General features: G+C 41.6%; 2 protein-coding genes across 2 annotated transcripts in view; both read right to left on the bottom strand.

Annotated features, from left to right (window-relative positions):
- LOC147336298 (NACHT, LRR and PYD domains-containing protein 12-like) overlaps positions 1-16,378 on the bottom strand; it is a 94,502-nt gene that overhangs the window by 3,682 nt on the left and 74,442 nt on the right. The gene's annotated exons all lie outside the window — the stretch shown is intronic.
- LOC147336301 (protein NLRC3-like) lies at positions 1,364-14,608 on the bottom strand. Its single transcript, XM_086285357.1, has 4 exons — positions 14,168-14,608; positions 12,256-14,026; positions 4,752-4,928; positions 1,364-1,559 (listed from the first exon to the last, which is right to left on the bottom strand). The coding sequence occupies exons 1-4, from the start codon at positions 14,373-14,375 to the stop codon at positions 1,364-1,366; spliced, it is 2,352 nt and encodes a 783-aa protein (XP_086141483.1). The 5' UTR covers positions 14,376-14,608.

Here is a 16,378-nt window from a genome sequence, read left to right as displayed (position 1 = left end):
AAATGATTGAAGTGTGCTGTGAGGAACTGACTGGGAGATCTTCACACATTTTCCAGTCCTCCTTGGAACAACAGGAAGTTCCCAGCATATGGAAACAAAGGTTAAGTGTCCTATGGCACTCAGTGATGATGGTGCTGTGGCCCCACCACCTCCACCTCTTTGTAAAGGAACTAACTGTAATCTGAAGCTTCAAATGGGACTAAGACTTCCTCCACTAGGTGGCAGTGTCTGATGAGAAAGTGTTAGTGGAGCTGGCCTGGAGTCAGAAACAGGAAGATGCAGGATTTGGGCTGAAATGGGGAAAAGTGGTTGGCACTAGTGCCTTAAAGCAAGAAGGTTGTAGGTTGAAGCTTGTTGGCCTTTCTGTGGAGGTTGGATGTTCTCCCACAGTCCAATGAAATGCTGCTTAGGTTCATTGGTGCTTCTAAATTGGCTGTAGGTGTGGATGTGAGAGAGTGCTTCTCTGTGTCTCTCTCTGTTGGCCCTGTGATGGACTGCTCACCTGTGCAGGTGGACCACGCCTCTTGCCCTATGACAGCTAGGGCACAGGCTGCAGCCCTGTGAGCCTAAGCTGAATAAACAGTTAGCAAAAATGATCCATAGATGGCCTGAAATCCCCCAGTTAGCAGTTTGGTAGATAGCTATGACATGCTAATCCCATCCAGCAGCTGTATTCTACCTGTAAGCTGATCCCTGCTGAGCCAAAGCACTTTTTCATATACAAATTACAACCTTTAATAGAAACCTATTGGTCAGCATCTTATTAGCCTGCTGTTAGCTTCATTCCACAGAAAACTGAGAGAAACTAACAGAGTTGATAAAGAATAAAGAGAAATGTGCTGATTTAAAGCCTTTGAAGTGCTTCAGATGATCTCTGTCCACTTCTGTCCACTCATTCATTCATGTAAGCTTTCTAATGCAGCTTTGATCTTCACAGTCTGCTTCATGAAACTCATTCTAACCCTGAATGTCAGAGTGTTCCTCCTTCTCTTTCCCATCATTCATGCTGGCAGTGGAGGAGATTTGGATGTTGGACTGTGTTTTGGATGATGTGTGTATGTTTGTGTTGGACTGCTGTCTGTAAAGCAAACGCACATTTTGATTTTGGATTTCAGTGTCAGACAGACTTTAAGGTGGAATGAAGAGTTGGAGAGTTTCACAGTGAATTATCCAGTGGAGGATTTTTCTTCTTCTTTGAAGGTTTGAAATGTGAACATTGTTCTGCTGCAGTCAATGGACTAAACCAGAGAAGAAGAAAACAGACTTTACCATGAAGATCCTCAGTGTGGATCAGTATAATATCAGCCTGATGTCTGCAGTTTAGTGTCAGCACAACTTTCACATCATATTCATCTCAGCACAACTAAAACATGCTGACTGACCCCAGAGTTTCAAGTCCACATCCTGGACTCTCCAGGAAACCACACAGATGCTTCACTCCTGAATCCTGCAGCTTGTTGTTCCAGCTCAGGTCCAGCTGTCTCAGATGGGAGGGGTTGGACTTCAGTGCTGCTGCCAGATAATCACAGCTGATCTCTGACAAACCACAGTCCATCAATCTGTATAAAGAATGAAAGATGTAAGTTTATTAGACAAAGTGTGAGCTTGAAATCATTCAGTGTTTCATCATCTGTTCAGAGCTGAAGAAGGTTCAGAATGTAGAAGTTTAGAAAATGGAAACTCCAAACAGCTGACAGAGTTCATACGCCTTTGTCAGGGTCAAATTCAAGCAAGACCATGTGAAAATTAAAACACATCATCCTAGGTGAACTTAAACACCTTTGTTCCCCTTTTGTTAAGACATAGAAAAGTACACCACACAAAAATACTGCAAAAGGAAACGGTCGCCTTATATACATAGTGTATAAACTCAAAATGCACATTTCACTTCAAATTAAGATTAAGGCTTTGAACAGATCACATAGTTCAGTTCAACATATAAGACTTTAAGAATGCACAAGCATCTACTTAAAATCTATTTAATTTATCATCCATGATATTATTTTGTACAATTCCAATGTATTTTGTTCATCTCCCTTAAATAAACAGGCAGTCTTAAAGTATGAAATATTCATATACAAACACATATAAATGTGTGTACTGTCTCAGTGGCTGATAGTACCCCACAGGCCTCAGTGTGAGCTTGAAGACATTTATAATGTTTAAGTAGTTTAATGTGCAGGTGCTGACGATAAACACATTTTGAATGAAAGCCGGGGAACTTTGGTAGCACAGAAACAAGTGGCTATTCTTTGTGACTATATGGATCACTCACAATACCATTATTTCACACAAAGGCACCAAATTAATACTCAAAAAAGCTGCAGCAATACACACAAATATAAACAGTACTTGGTGACAACTTTGCTTTTAGCCTTTAACCCTTCTTGACTACTTTTGATGTGGCCTCTATATTTTACCTTTAAAAACAGTTTATCTTGCCAATCTGTTATTTTCTCATTTTGACCAACTGTATCAGCACAATTTATCTAAATTCAGACAAAATTTAAAATACAAGTAGAAAGTGATATTTTGACTGTAAAAACCACACACATGTTTAACGAATCATCTTCATAACTTGAAATGCAAATAGAGATTGTACATTTTTAAAAATACGCACACGTTTTGCAAACAACAAAGTTATATGGTACTATTTACCAAAAAATGCAGCCAAGGCTCAGACGGTTTTCATATAATCATTTCAAACTATTTACAGAACAATCAGGTGTCAAACAATAGTTTGTGTCACTCTAACACATATGAGAACAGCACAGGGATAAACCTGCAGGTCTGACAGCAGGTGTGTCACTCAGCGTTTACACTGCAATCTGCCTTTGTTGGCTTTAAGGCAGCAACTGTGACGATCACTAGTAGAACTGACACACAAAACAAAACAACAGCTACACACTAAATACACAAGACAACAAACTAACTTGAGACCAAACACGGTAAACGTCACAAATCTCTCGCGTATCAAAACTCTCTCTCTCTTTCGCTCACTCGCTCTCTCTTGCCGGTCACTCCTAAAACTTCCCCCTTTTGCTAAACAACCAAATGTCATGTTTCCATATCATTTTTGATTGGTCGACATGGTACATTTTCCCACCTATAGGGCTTTGGAGCGTGATGTCACGGGAGATGGGCCATGCCCCCTTCCGCCATGACAGTAGGCCAGCCAAAGGATACCATTTCAGCTATGGATCGTACGTGTTGTGTTGTCGGTTGCAACGTTAGATCACACGATCGTGAAGGCAAGAAGCTGGATAACGGGCTCTCTTTTCATCGTTTTCCGTCCTGGAGGCAACGTGAGGGATCCCATGTATCCGATATTACTAAACAAAGACGTCAGGCTTGGATTGCAGCGGTGAGACGAGGGGATATCGAGTTCTCTGCAATCCCCAGCTTTTTGTTGGTTTGCTCACGGCATTTTCTTTCCGGTGAGTTCTAAATTAATTCATATCACTCTTGAAAGGCTTTTAGTGTTATTTTCAATGTGCTGAGGTCATAGATAATGAGATAAAACATGCTAATGTGTGATGCTGCAGAACCACGTCATGTCGACTGAGTAGCTTATGATTTGGCATTATTGCAGGCAAACCAGCATATGAAATGGATGTAACAAATCCAGACTGGGCACCAACACTGCACATGGGGCATGACGACATACCTGTATCAGACTCGGACCGGCACTCAAGGCGTACGCAACGGAAGCGAAAAAGAGCACCCATCGGAGGTAAACAACCCCCCCCCCTCTAAAAACATACTAAATTGCTATCACTGTACACTAATCCGCACATAACTTCCAGATGAATCACACACCTGTCATTGGAATATTGGTGTACATTTACCTTATGTCTAATTTTATCTTACAGGCTTTCGTTATGCAGCTGCAGAGTCTGAAGGTGTGCCCCGTGCAGAAGTGATTGATGAAGATCTGACAGAAGACCAACAGCAAAATCACAATGTCATGGAGGCAGTGGACAGCAGTTGTGTTGGACAAGTGGAGGTTGAGGTACCAGCTGCAAATGTGGATATACTGAAGAAATGTAAACCTTTTAAAATGATGACAGATTACAAACTCTCAGCTGTGTCTGTAATCAAACCTCTGTAACTTTGCTTCACTTCAGCAGCATCAGCTCATGTTCACATGTTGATTCATGGTTTGCTTCAGTTTTTGATGGACTGCAGAATATTTTGAAGGTTATCTGCTATAAAAAGCCAGAACAGGAAAATCTGCTTCATGTGTTTCTGTTTGATCCTCAGTGACTTTGACACAAAGGCCTCTGCTGTGATGATCACACCTCTGATCAAGTCTCACAGTGTCAGCTTTGTTTTTATACATATGGATATGTGCTGATAAATGATCAGAGTTATAATATTTCCCACTGTCTGCTGTGTGCCGTGACCTTTGACCTGCTAAAGACAGTCAGCTGTGGATTATTCATTGTTGTGTCTGATACTTAGAACTGTGAGGAAGAACACTACACAGTTAATCAGGGTCCCCTCTCTCTGAATCAGGAAAGGTGGGCAGGCCGCGTGTGGGCCGCGGGCCATACGTTGAGTCTCACTGTTTGAAATGTGAACATTGTTCTGCTGCAGTCAATGGACTAAACCAGAGAAGAAGAAAACAGACTTTACCATGAAGATCCTCAGTGTGGATCAGTATAATATCAGCCTGATGTCTGCAGTTTAGTGTCAGCACAACTTTCACATCATATTCATCTCAGCACAACTAAAACATGCTGACTGACCCCAGAGTTTCAAGTCCACATCCTGGACTCTCCAGGAAACCACACAGATGCTTCACTCCTGAATCCTGCAGCTTGTTGTTGGAGCTCAGGTCCAGCTGTCTCAGATGGGAGGGGTTGGACTTCAGTGCTGCTGCCAGATAATCACAGCTGATCTCTGACAAACCACAGTTGATCAATCTGTATAAAGAATGAAAGATGTAAGTTTATTAGACAAAGTGTGAGCTTGAAATCATTCAGTGTTTCATCATCTGTTCAGAGCTGAAGAAGGTTCAGAATGTAGAAGTTTAGAAAATGGAAACTCCAAACAGCTGAAGCCAACAGGAAGCAGCTTCAAACAAACACAACAAGAGAAAAAACTCTGAATGTTTCACATTAAAGTTGTACATTTATCATAAAAACAGGACAAAGACTTGAAAAAGTCGTGTTTTTCCGTTCCAGGAACCACAAGGCTTCACTTTTAAAGGTGAAGTGTGAAAGAAATGGACATATTTGAAGTCCAACACCTTTTTCCAGTCACATTATTAAAGCAGACAAACTACAAGCTCATTTTCATTCCAACAAGTCATCTTCTGACCTGGACTAACAACACTGGTCTCTATGTGCAGCTGGCTGTGAGACCAGTGCTCAGGGAGCGTCTACAAAGTGCAACACTGAAAGAACATCACACACTAGCTTTGTCCCAAAACGTCGGCTGCATCCTTCGGAGGACCCGGTATTCGCGGTCTACGTGGGCCGGGTCCTTCAAAGACCGAAAAGGCTGGAAGTGCGAGGCTGTGAAATGGGACGGTCTAGCCTTCAGATTTGCGTCACCGCTGTGTTGGTGGAGTTTAATAAACTCGGCCGTCTGCTCCTTGCTATCTAAAATATAACAGGACACTGGCGTAAACTCTCGACCGTCTCACACTTCTGTTTAATCAGTTTCCTGTTTAACGTTTATTCAGCTGTGTGAAAATCCCGGAGGAACTTTGATCTCAGCCAAACCGATTTACTCCGGAACAAATAAAACACAGAAAAAAGGCAAACAATTACATTTTTAAGTTATCCGAGTGACTTATATATCATGTTTAACCTGAGTAGTGAAAGAGCGGGGTCTGAAAACGATGAAGCCAGGCGTCCGCTGCTCTCGCCGGCTGGAGTGACCATTGAACCCCCCGGCTTGCTAGCGAGCGGGTGGGGAACAGACGTCTCCGAAAACGTCGGCACACTTTTGCAAATATGCGATGTCTTGATAAACCAAGCAGATATTTGAAGTTTAAACAGCTACTTTCTCGCCTGAAAATATGTTAAAAGTTTATTTTGTGACCCAGAAAGATTAATAAGAGTAATTTGAAAACTTAGTAGCTGCCGCCATTGTTGGCAGCTGAAATTTGGCTGGGCCACGCTATGAATTCTGGGATATGGTGGGCCACGAAGGACACACCCGACGAATCCTTCAAATTCGGGGAAATGAAGGACGCATTTGTCGGGCACATTTGAAGGAGTCGACAAATACGGACAGCCTTCATCGCCTGGCTGTGATGTAATCGGCCTTCAAATGCAACCTCTGGAGGATGCAGCCGACGTTTTGGGACACAGCTACTAATTTGCTTCCATCATCCAACCTGAAGAGGAAACAGAGACGCCTCCCCTTCAAAGTAAAAGCTGCTCCTTTTGGACACAGTATCAAAGAAAGTCTACAGTATAACATAGAAAAGACAGAACAAAGTTTTGATTGTTTTTAAATTGTGCAGAAATGAAACTACACTAAGCTCAATTATGTGACCGACATTTCATCCCATGTCAGTTTGGCCTCATCCTGGGCCGGATTATCCAGCACACACTCTGACCACAGGTCCATGTTGAGCAGGATGAGCTGCTGGCTAATCTGGAGGCTGTAGCAGCAGCTCACAGTCACAGTGGGTTTCCACTCATGAAAAAGCTCTGGCTGCTTCATTTCTCATCTCATATCAGAGACTTTAATGCTTCACTGAAGCTGTACTGTGATGCTTCCATATCCCAGTGAGGCCTCCATAATGATTTCAGCTGTTCTGTACACACACTGTGTGCCCTGTATGGCTCAAAGTCTCTGCAGCCTGTTTTTATCTGCTATCATCATATCTTCATCATCCTCATTCACATCCCTCACACACTCTACAGCCTCATCAGCACTGACTTCATCTTCACTGACTGATGGAGCACAACATGAACCTGTGGAGGCTGAAACACTGTCCTGTCAAACATCTCCCCGTCACCACTCCACTTCTGTCAGCCTTTAAATGAACCCTGCTCAAGTCTGTCACTTCTGTTTGGAGCCAAAAGAGGTTAAAGATTACGCCACTACATTCTTGTCTAGAAAATATTAAAGTGTATTTGGTGACACACAAAAAAGGGTAAAAGTATAGTTTGGGTCCACACATGTCCAAACCCTGGTGTGTAGGCCTACTTAGTATTGAGAAAAGCCCACTAAAAGAACGCCCACCAGACCAAAGCAATGGTTTTGACTTGATCAGCATTAACCCCGCCCCCTGACTTTGATGGGTGAAGCTGACAAATAAAATGTATTTATGAACAGCGATGCAGGGCCAGGAGTAGCAACGTGAATTAAATAAATACATCATTAAATAATTCATTAAATGTGTCAGTAAAATAATTAAAATAGAAAACAAACCAACAAAATATGTAATTAACTAATTTGAATTGTACATAAATACTTAATGAATTATTTTAAATGAAATTAACCGATAATTCATTGTGATTTTGTTTTGTGTTTTGATGAGCTAATAATCAGCTCTCTTTTTCTCATTGTTGTTCTAAGCCGCTTATCCAAAGGTAAGGCACTACCTGTTGAATTATTTCCAAAGTGTGCCAAATTGGACATTACAAATTAAAGTCTACTCACTGAAATTACTGGGGAATGTCTGCTTTGATTTTGATGAGAATCTCATGACAGTACTGAGGATTTAATGCGGTTGGACCGCTAAATGATTTAATGCGGTTGGACCGCTAAAGGATTTAATACGGTTGGACCGTGGAAAGCAGTTGGACTGCTGAGTGATTTTAGTATATTAGGGAATTTGGTTATTGTTTGGGGTGGAGCCCGTATTGGTTATAAGGTTGGACCTGCTTCAGTCTTACACTTTTTTGGCTGTTTTACTGTTGTTCCAAAGTATTATAAATTATTCAAGAACGTCAGTTGGACTGATAGGAAGCGCAGTGCTCAGAGGTAACGCTTGCCAATGCCAAGGACGCTTAGGCATTGTCCTCGAAGAGGGATAGTCAGTTGGTCACTGTGGAGCTTGGGGCACTCCAGAATAACTAGGAGTTAGAGTCTCCTTACCGTTTGGAACGGTAGTCTGCGCTTTTTTGGCCAGCAGAAGTTGGACTTCGGGCGTGTAACTTTAACTTAAAACTTCGGGGTAAGCCTTGGCTGTGAAATGCCAAAAATAGAGCTTCAGGCAAAGTTTGGGTTGGTTGACGCTTTTAAATTGAGTTAGGGATTTTAGAGATGAGGCCAGAAACTGTTGGACAGATACTGGTTAATTGATCACAAAAAAGTTGGACTTTATCGGTTGGACCGTTAACTTAAATTTGTCGAAATTGTTTATGCGCTAAAGCTGACAGATGTGACAGTGGTTGTAAATATAAGACGTCTTTGTAATATAAAATAAGAGATCTCTGTGTGAAAGGAGTCTGAGGCAGTGCTGGAGCTATTTTTAGACTGTGTGTGTGTGAGTGTGAAAATGCAAATTAGTCAGCAGTGAACTGTTTAAACCACAGTTGGTTTTACAAATACTGCTGCAAACATTGTTGAGTGTGTGTTTAAGACGCCATTTATGTTCATTAGAGGGCTATAAATAAAGTTTTGAGTTGCCGTAGTGGATGTATAGTAATTGACTGAGTTTTGATATATAAATATAGTGAGTGCACTGTATATATTTAAGACTAACATATTACTTTTAGGAGTAACCTCTCATCAGCAATAAATGCTGGTGTGTTTTATTTTTTCTATTCTATGTGTGTGCTGTGAGAATTAATAGAGGTTTCAATTGTTTTCTTTGACTTGCTCTTTCTGATTATGAAAGGCATGTCTGAAATACTCTTAGGAAAGCGTGTTGTGAGTATATTCCTCAACTCTTGTCACAGTTTAAGTGTGTGAATGCTGTGAGTAGCAGGCTTTGAGTGATTGGGTGTGATTTGTACAAAATAATAAATAATAATAACACTATGAAAGTTGATAGTAGAGTGAGTGCAGAAGTGGAAGTGTGAGAGAAAAGGCGGTGTGTGTGTGAGACGATCTGACAAACGCAAAGAATTTAGTATATTTAGAAGTGTGTGCGTGAAATAAGGGTGAATTGTTTTAGATCAAGACTTAGTAAAACAAGAGTTTTATTAGCCTGTAAAAAAAACAAAACAGGAGAGATAGAAACAGAAAATATGGTTCTGAGCAGCTGCAAGGTTGACAGGAAATGGTGTGTGTGACAGGAACTTTGCATGCCCATAAAAGAACTGACTGTGACAAGTGAGCACACAGAGAGAGAAACATACGAGTTAAACTCCAGGCAGATGAAGCAAATGGAGGTTTTAAGAAAAGAAATGAAAAGGATATTAATTGTATGCTTTAGTGTGTCAATACAGGTGGACTTCTTTCAACCTAGAATCTTGAGTACAAAACCATTGATTAACAGAATTGGGAGGAAAACAGGCCAGATTTTGGCTTAAAATTTTACAGCTTGACCTCCCACTTGTCCCGATCCTGAGAAGAAGCTCATAGGACAGTTAATCTCCTGATGAAGACCGACAGAACATCGTGGACTTCAAGAATTAACAGCAGGCAAAAGACAGTGCAACTGAAACTACACTGACGATACCAGCAGCAGCATGGAAGAAAAGCACGTGATGGAAAATGCACGGTGAACTGCAGGCTGGTAAGAACAGTGTGACATAACTGTTTAAAGACACTGAATGGGATATTTTGCCAGGCTGGGATTTAATCTAAAAGGAAAATACTGAAAAGAGCAACGGAGAAGAAACAGAGAAGAAACAGACTGTGTTTGCTGGGGATCACAAGACAACAAAGGACACTAAGAGAAGGGCACAGGGGCCAGTGGGAAGGTGAAGCCCAGACGAGTTCGACTGCGAGAATAGAGGGTACAATTGGGTTGAAATTGAAGCCGGAACTCAGGATGGTTTAGGGATGTCCACGTCACAAACAAAGAGGTAAACAAAAAGAAGGTAAAATAAAGAGAGAAAATAACTGACAATTACATTAATGAATAGAAGACACACATACAGATATTACATAGATTTATTTTTAGGATAAAGGGGAGAGCTTATACGTAGAAATGACTTTTTATACATATTGCATTTTGTGCCTTTAAGGGAGTTGTGGCTCAATTCGTCTCTTGTGGGTCACGAGCCTTTGGCTAGCGCTATGATTAGCCAATCTACTGTGAGGATGATATGAGTTATTGAAGGATTGCACACGCTTACAGACACAGAGTCCATAAACACACATGACAGTATTGATTCCAGGCAAAAGGCCTCAAATTAATTTAGCGTTTAACTGAACTTGAGCTGGCCCTGTAACAAGTGACAGAAAAGAGGAACTGAATAGGAGTTTCTTGCTTTAGAGAAGGACCAAAGGAAGGAAAGCATATATTTTGGTTAAGTCTGATAAACTAGAATGAGAAGGTATTGTTACATCAAAGGAGCAAGATGAAATAAAAAGGCTATACCAAAAACAGGCTATAACATAGGAAATGTGAGTTTTAAAATGAAGTTAGTGTTAACACACAGGAGTTGTTTCAAGGCAGTGTTTAGCTATGATAAAATGTATGCAGGAGTAATTGCTTATATGTTTAAACTTAATTGATTAAAGTGGTTGTTTTTTTGGATCTTTTAGTAGAATAGGCGCTTATAATGATTTTCTTGTGAAAGGAGATTCTAGGTCAGAGTGGAGGCCTTGCAGCAGCGAGACTTCTGTGTACAGGATGTTGATGATTAGATAAGGCAAGCGACAGGAAACGCATGCAGGGACGTGAAAGCAGCGTTTTAAGAGTTTTAAAATGATGAGTAATGTTGAAGAATATATATAAATACAAGTCAATAAGTCAAGAAGATAATTAGGATCAGGCTTTTGATTAAAGAGTCCCAAAGATGATAAGTTAGGGAGGTGCAGGAAAAGGTGTTTTGTTTGCTTTACAGAAGATCTCGGCGACCACAGGGGGGTGAGGATCCTGGAGGCCCGAGGCATGATGGACCACAAGAGAGGGACGCAGAAAAAACCTAATCTTACGCATGGAGTGTTCTCGAGGGGGAGCTGGTGTTTATTACTGGACCACTTAGATGACATGAGGTTGTCTGATTTGCTGAGCCAGAGGACGGCTAGAGAGGGTCAGAGCGGGAGTGGTGACCCCGATGTCCATGATGCCATGGATGGACATGGAAGCAGCTGAGTGGGCCGAGGAGTGACCCAACACAATGTATTGTGACCTCTGGTGTTCCAGAGGTCGAGAGAGGTAGTATTGAGATTGGAGAGATATTTTGCTGCTATTGTTAATAATCATCATCATTACCATTGCATTAATAATATAATCTACAGAATTGATATTGCATTCAGATGTTTAAACAGTGTGTGTCTTTCAGAAAGACTAAGTTGCAGGCTGACAGGAAGTTGCAGGTTTGCAGAGTGTGTCTTTTGCAGAACTGAAACCGAAAGCAGAGTCTAAGTGCAGGTTATTTTGAGGAGCCTTTAAGGACGAGACACACACTTAGTTAAAGAGAATCATTTATAGGTGGAAGTTTAATCATGTTTTGCTCGGGGTTGCAAAAGAGCAGTTTGTCGCAGAACTGCTGCTGATGTGTCAAGATGATAAGCGAGCATCCGGCAGTGACAGGAAGTACCTGCCATGAAGATAGGAGATAATGTTCTTTTAAACTGTGTTAAAAGTCATTGTGGTTTTGATTTGACGTATGCATATATTCTGTTTGTGACGTATGAGGGGGCGTCATTAAATTCAAGCCCTGATGGTATAAAATATCTGTTTATGCTTTGATTAAGTCGGAGATCAGCCCGGTCTGCGAACGGAGCTGGTCTTCCCACGCGTGTATTTCATTAAAATCAATTGTTTGACCAAGTTCTGGACCATGGTTGTTTGTACTCTCCTTCCCCAATATTTGAACCTTAACATTAGTTTACTCAAAATAATTTTAAGACATCAATATTAAAGGTTAAGTTATGATAATGAATACATGCAACTATAACTGATGACATAAGAATTTGGATTTTTTAAGCTAAAGCGAAGGTGCTGACTCACTTGGCATGTTACTCTCAAATCCTCCCTAATAACAAGAACATAATTACACTTTAGCCACAAGAGGGCAGCAGCATTAATACAAGTCACGTGTATATAAAGGTACAGTGATTATATTACAGTGATTTTGACAAAAACAAAACAGAAGTTGATGGCAGTGTGTTTTTCATAACATACCAACCAAATTAAATAATAAAAACTTTATAACTTACAGAGCTTTTTTAGAGGCTTTGACCACTGGCAGCAGCCTCAGAAGAGCCTCCTCTGAAGCAAAGTATTTCTGCAGGTCAAACACATCCAGATCTTTTTCTGATGACAGTAAGATGAAGACCAGAGCTGACCACTGAGCAGGAGACAGTTTATCTGTGGAGAGACTTCCTGATCTCAGGGACTGTTGGATCTCCTCCACTAGAGAACGATCATTCAGTTCATTCAGACAGTGAAACAGATTGATGCTTTTCTCTGCAGACAGATTCTCACTGAGCTTCTTCTTGATGTACTGAACTGCTTCTTGATTGGTCTTTGAGCTACTTCCTGTTTGTGTCATGAGGCCTTGCAAACGAGTTTGATTAGTCTTCAGACCCAAGAGAAAACGAAGGAACAAGTCCAGGTGTCCATTTGGACTCTGTAAGGCCTTGTCCACAGCACACTGGTAGAAGTATTTCTCTGTCTGAGAGCTTGTTTGTTGTTTTTCCAGCAGATTGAGTCCAGAGTTGATGAAGGTCAGGTGGACATGAAGAGCAGCCAGAAACTCCTGAACACTGAGATGAACAAAGCAGAACACCTTGTTCTGGTACAGTTGTTTCTCCTCTTTAAAGATCTGTGTGAACACTCCTGAGTACACTGAGGCTGCTCTGATATCGATGCCACACTCTATCAGGTCTGGTTCATAGAAGATCAGGTTTCCTTTCTGCAGCTGATCAAAAGCCAGTTTTCCCAGAGACTCAATCATCTTCCTGCTCTCTGGACTCCAGTGTGGATCTGTCTCAGCTCCTCCATCATATTTGATCCTCTTGACTTTGGCCTGAACCACCAGGAAGTGGATGTACATCTCAGTCAGGGTGTTGGGCAGCTCTCCTCCCTCTCTGGTTTCCAGCACATCCTCCAGAACTGTAGCAGTGATCCAGCAGAAGACTGGGATGTGACACATGATGTGGAGGCTTCGAGCTTTCTTGATGTGGGAGATGATCCTGCTGGCCTGCTCCTCATCTCTGAATCTCTTCCTGAAGTACTCCTCCTTCTGTGGGTCAGTGAACCCTCTGACCTCTGTCACCATGTCGACACACTGAGGAGGGATCTGATTGGCTGCTGCAGGTCGTGTTGTTATCCAAAGGCGAGCAGAAGGGAGCAGGTTCCCTCTGATGAGGTTTGTCAGCAGCTCATCCAATGAGGTGGACTTTCTTGTTTCAGTCAGGATTTTAGTTTTGTTGAAGTCCAAATTAAGTCGACACTCATCCAGACCATCAAGTATGAACACAACCTGGAAGTCTTCAAGCCTGCAGATTCCTGATTCGTTAGTTTGATTAAAGAAGTGATGAACAAGTTCCACCAAGCTGAACTTTTCCTCTTTCAGCACATTCAGCTCTCTGAAAGTGAATGGAAATATGAACTGGATGTCCTGGTTGGCTTTGTCTTCAGCCCAGTCCAGGCTGTATTTCTGTGTTAAGACTGTTTTCCCAATGCCAGCCACTCCCTTTGTCAGCACTGTTCTGATTGGTTCGTCTCTTCCTGGTGAGGCTTTAAAGATGTCTTCTTGTCTGATTGTTGTTTCTGGTCTGTCTGGTTTCCTGGATGCTGTTTCAATCTGTCTGACCTCATGTTCCTCATTGACCTCTGCAGTCCCTCCCTCTGTGATGTAGAGCTCTGTGTAGATCTGATTCAGGAGGGTTGGGCTTCCTGCTTTAGCGATGCCCTCAAACACACACTGGAACTTCTTCTTCAGTTGGGCTTTAAGTTCACGTTTACAGAGTGGAGCAAATATTTCTGAAGGTAAGAAATTCAGAAAAAAATATTATATAATAAATATCATAGCCTTTCAGTACCCTGAAAGGATGAATGTCTATTTGTCCATTTCTTGAGCTATTAGGAAAGATCAATATTCAGTCTTTAGAGAAATTCTCTTACTGCTCTGCAGATGGTCAGCCATCTCATGCTGCTTAAGTCTCCTCAAGAAGTGGAGTGTGATCTTCAGAAATGCTTCTCTGCAGCTCTTTCTTTCATCTTCATCCTCTCCTTCAAACATCTCCTCATCCTCCATCTGGCTCTTTAAAGTTTCTGGGTGATCTGGACTCAGAAGCTTCTGGATCTTCTTCAGCTCGTTCTTCACAAACATGGTGATGTTGTCCTCCAGCCGCTGGAAAAGAAGACTATATGAATTACCCAGTGGTAAATGGACTGGTTCTTATATAGCTCTCTTTGATACTCTGTGCACACAAAGCATTTATACAACATGCCTCATTCAACCAAGCACATTGTTCTATGCTTAAATACTTTCTTTCACACTCTGATGGATGCATCAGAGGGCAGCTTGGGTTTAGTACGTTACCCAGTACATTTGCCAGCCAGGGTTTGATTCACAAACCTAACTAGTAGCTGACCTGCTCCCCTCCTGAGCTACAGTCACCCCAATCTGACTGAAATCATGGAGCCCAAACTCTGATTTATGTTGGACACACTGACAATCCTCTGGTCCACAAAGTGCAGCATAGAGGTGACTGAAAAGAACAAATGTAAACGTAGTACTACAAACCATAACCACAGAGTCCAGGTGTGTTTGATGCTGCTGTGCAGACTGACCAGTGGAAACCTCTGCTCTCTGCTGGTCCACTCTGTGGAGGAGTAATGTATAATTAGCTCATGTTATGTCTGTCCACACACAGACACAAGCTAAAGGTCCATGAAGTGATGTTTGGATGGGTTCAGTCAATCAGATGACTGTCATGGTGAAGCTTTGCTAGTCCTGCTGATCCCACTGAGAATTAACAACTCAGTTTCCAGATGTCTGTAGTTTTCTGCTCAGTTTCTTTAGTCCCAACAGCTCTTACCATCTCCTGCATAAAGCTTTCCCTCCATGCTCAGATGCCCTGGAACACGGTGCTCTCTTTATATCAGTGACTGGTTTAAAGGGACAACTCGCCAAACTTTGTGTCAGCAAAAGTAGTTCTAATGTTTCTTACATTTATTACATTTTTTTACATTTTTACACACACAAATCAATGAACGCAAAAACATGAACTTTCCAGATATTTTGTTTTACAATGTTACAAAACTCAGTTCACAACTACACAGTCTGATTTACAAGTACAAAATATTTATGACCACAGTTTGAGCCGATGTATGTCCCGAGTCTGTGGACTCAGTGGTTTTGTTTTGATTGTTATTGTCTTTTGTTACAATTTCATTCTGATTAAGATTTTCTAGTTCTGAGGTTTTGGTTTCTGTGTTCCCTCTGTACTGTGTTAGTATTGTGTCTCTGTGTTCACTTCCTGTTTTATTTTGACAGTGCCATGTCCTACGTTAGTGTGTCTACTTTTGCTTCCCCTTGTCTGGTTATGTCCAATGAATCCTGCTGTGTCTCCCTTTTCTCATTCCCTGATGGCTCTTTTGTGTATATGAGCCCTTTGTTTTCTCCTGCTTGTTGCTGGTTCGTCTGTGTTGTCTCCCCGTGTCTCCGTTTAAGGTTTCAGGTTAGTTTTTTAGTTTTTCAGTAGAGGTTATCTTAGCTTCTGCACAGGCCATCTCCACTGCACTTCACCGTTTCAATAAAGCTCACTCACTTCACAGCAGTGTCTGCATCTTGGGTCCTTTATTAAATTCAACATGGCTCGCCCCGCTAGCCGTGACATAAGATGTGAAAACAATATCCAAAAAACACGAGAGACAAACAGGAAATAGTTTTAAGGTGCAGGGCCAACAAACTGAGTCTAGCCATGAACTCAGAGTTGATTGAATTAGCATTTTGAATTGGCTGATCTGAGCAATCAAGTCTATGTTCACTTTGAGTTAAGATTATACGTGATTGATGTAAAAGAAAAAAGCCGTCATCAGCAACTGATTCTGATTTAGCAGGTTTTCAAATCTAAACGGTACCCATCCCTAGCTGGCTGTAGTTAAACCTTTACTTAAAAAGCATCCCTAGACCCAGCTGTCTTAGCTAATTATAGGCCAATCTCCAACCTGACAATCCTTGAAAGAGTAGTTGGGGGGCGACAATCAGAGGGGCAGTGTGATGATCTTAGGTTACAAACTACCGCAGTCAAGTCATTAAGGGAGACGGGATCAAACTGCTCTAAGACAGCTGAGGACACAGGAGAAAGACTCGGATCTGAGGCAGCA

The sequence above is a fragment of the Aulonocara sp. 'chitande type north' Nkhata Bay genome, linkage group LG3 (genome assembly GCF_057382095.1).
Source record: "Aulonocara sp. 'chitande type north' Nkhata Bay isolate Kocher_YH1m ecotype deep benthic linkage group LG3, A_spYH_male_GT1.1, whole genome shotgun sequence".
Lineage (NCBI taxonomy): Eukaryota > Metazoa > Chordata > Actinopteri > Cichliformes > Cichlidae > Aulonocara > Aulonocara sp. 'chitande type north' Nkhata Bay.
The sequence above is the reverse complement of the archived record's forward strand: the minus strand, read 5'-3'. Positions and strand labels throughout refer to the sequence as shown.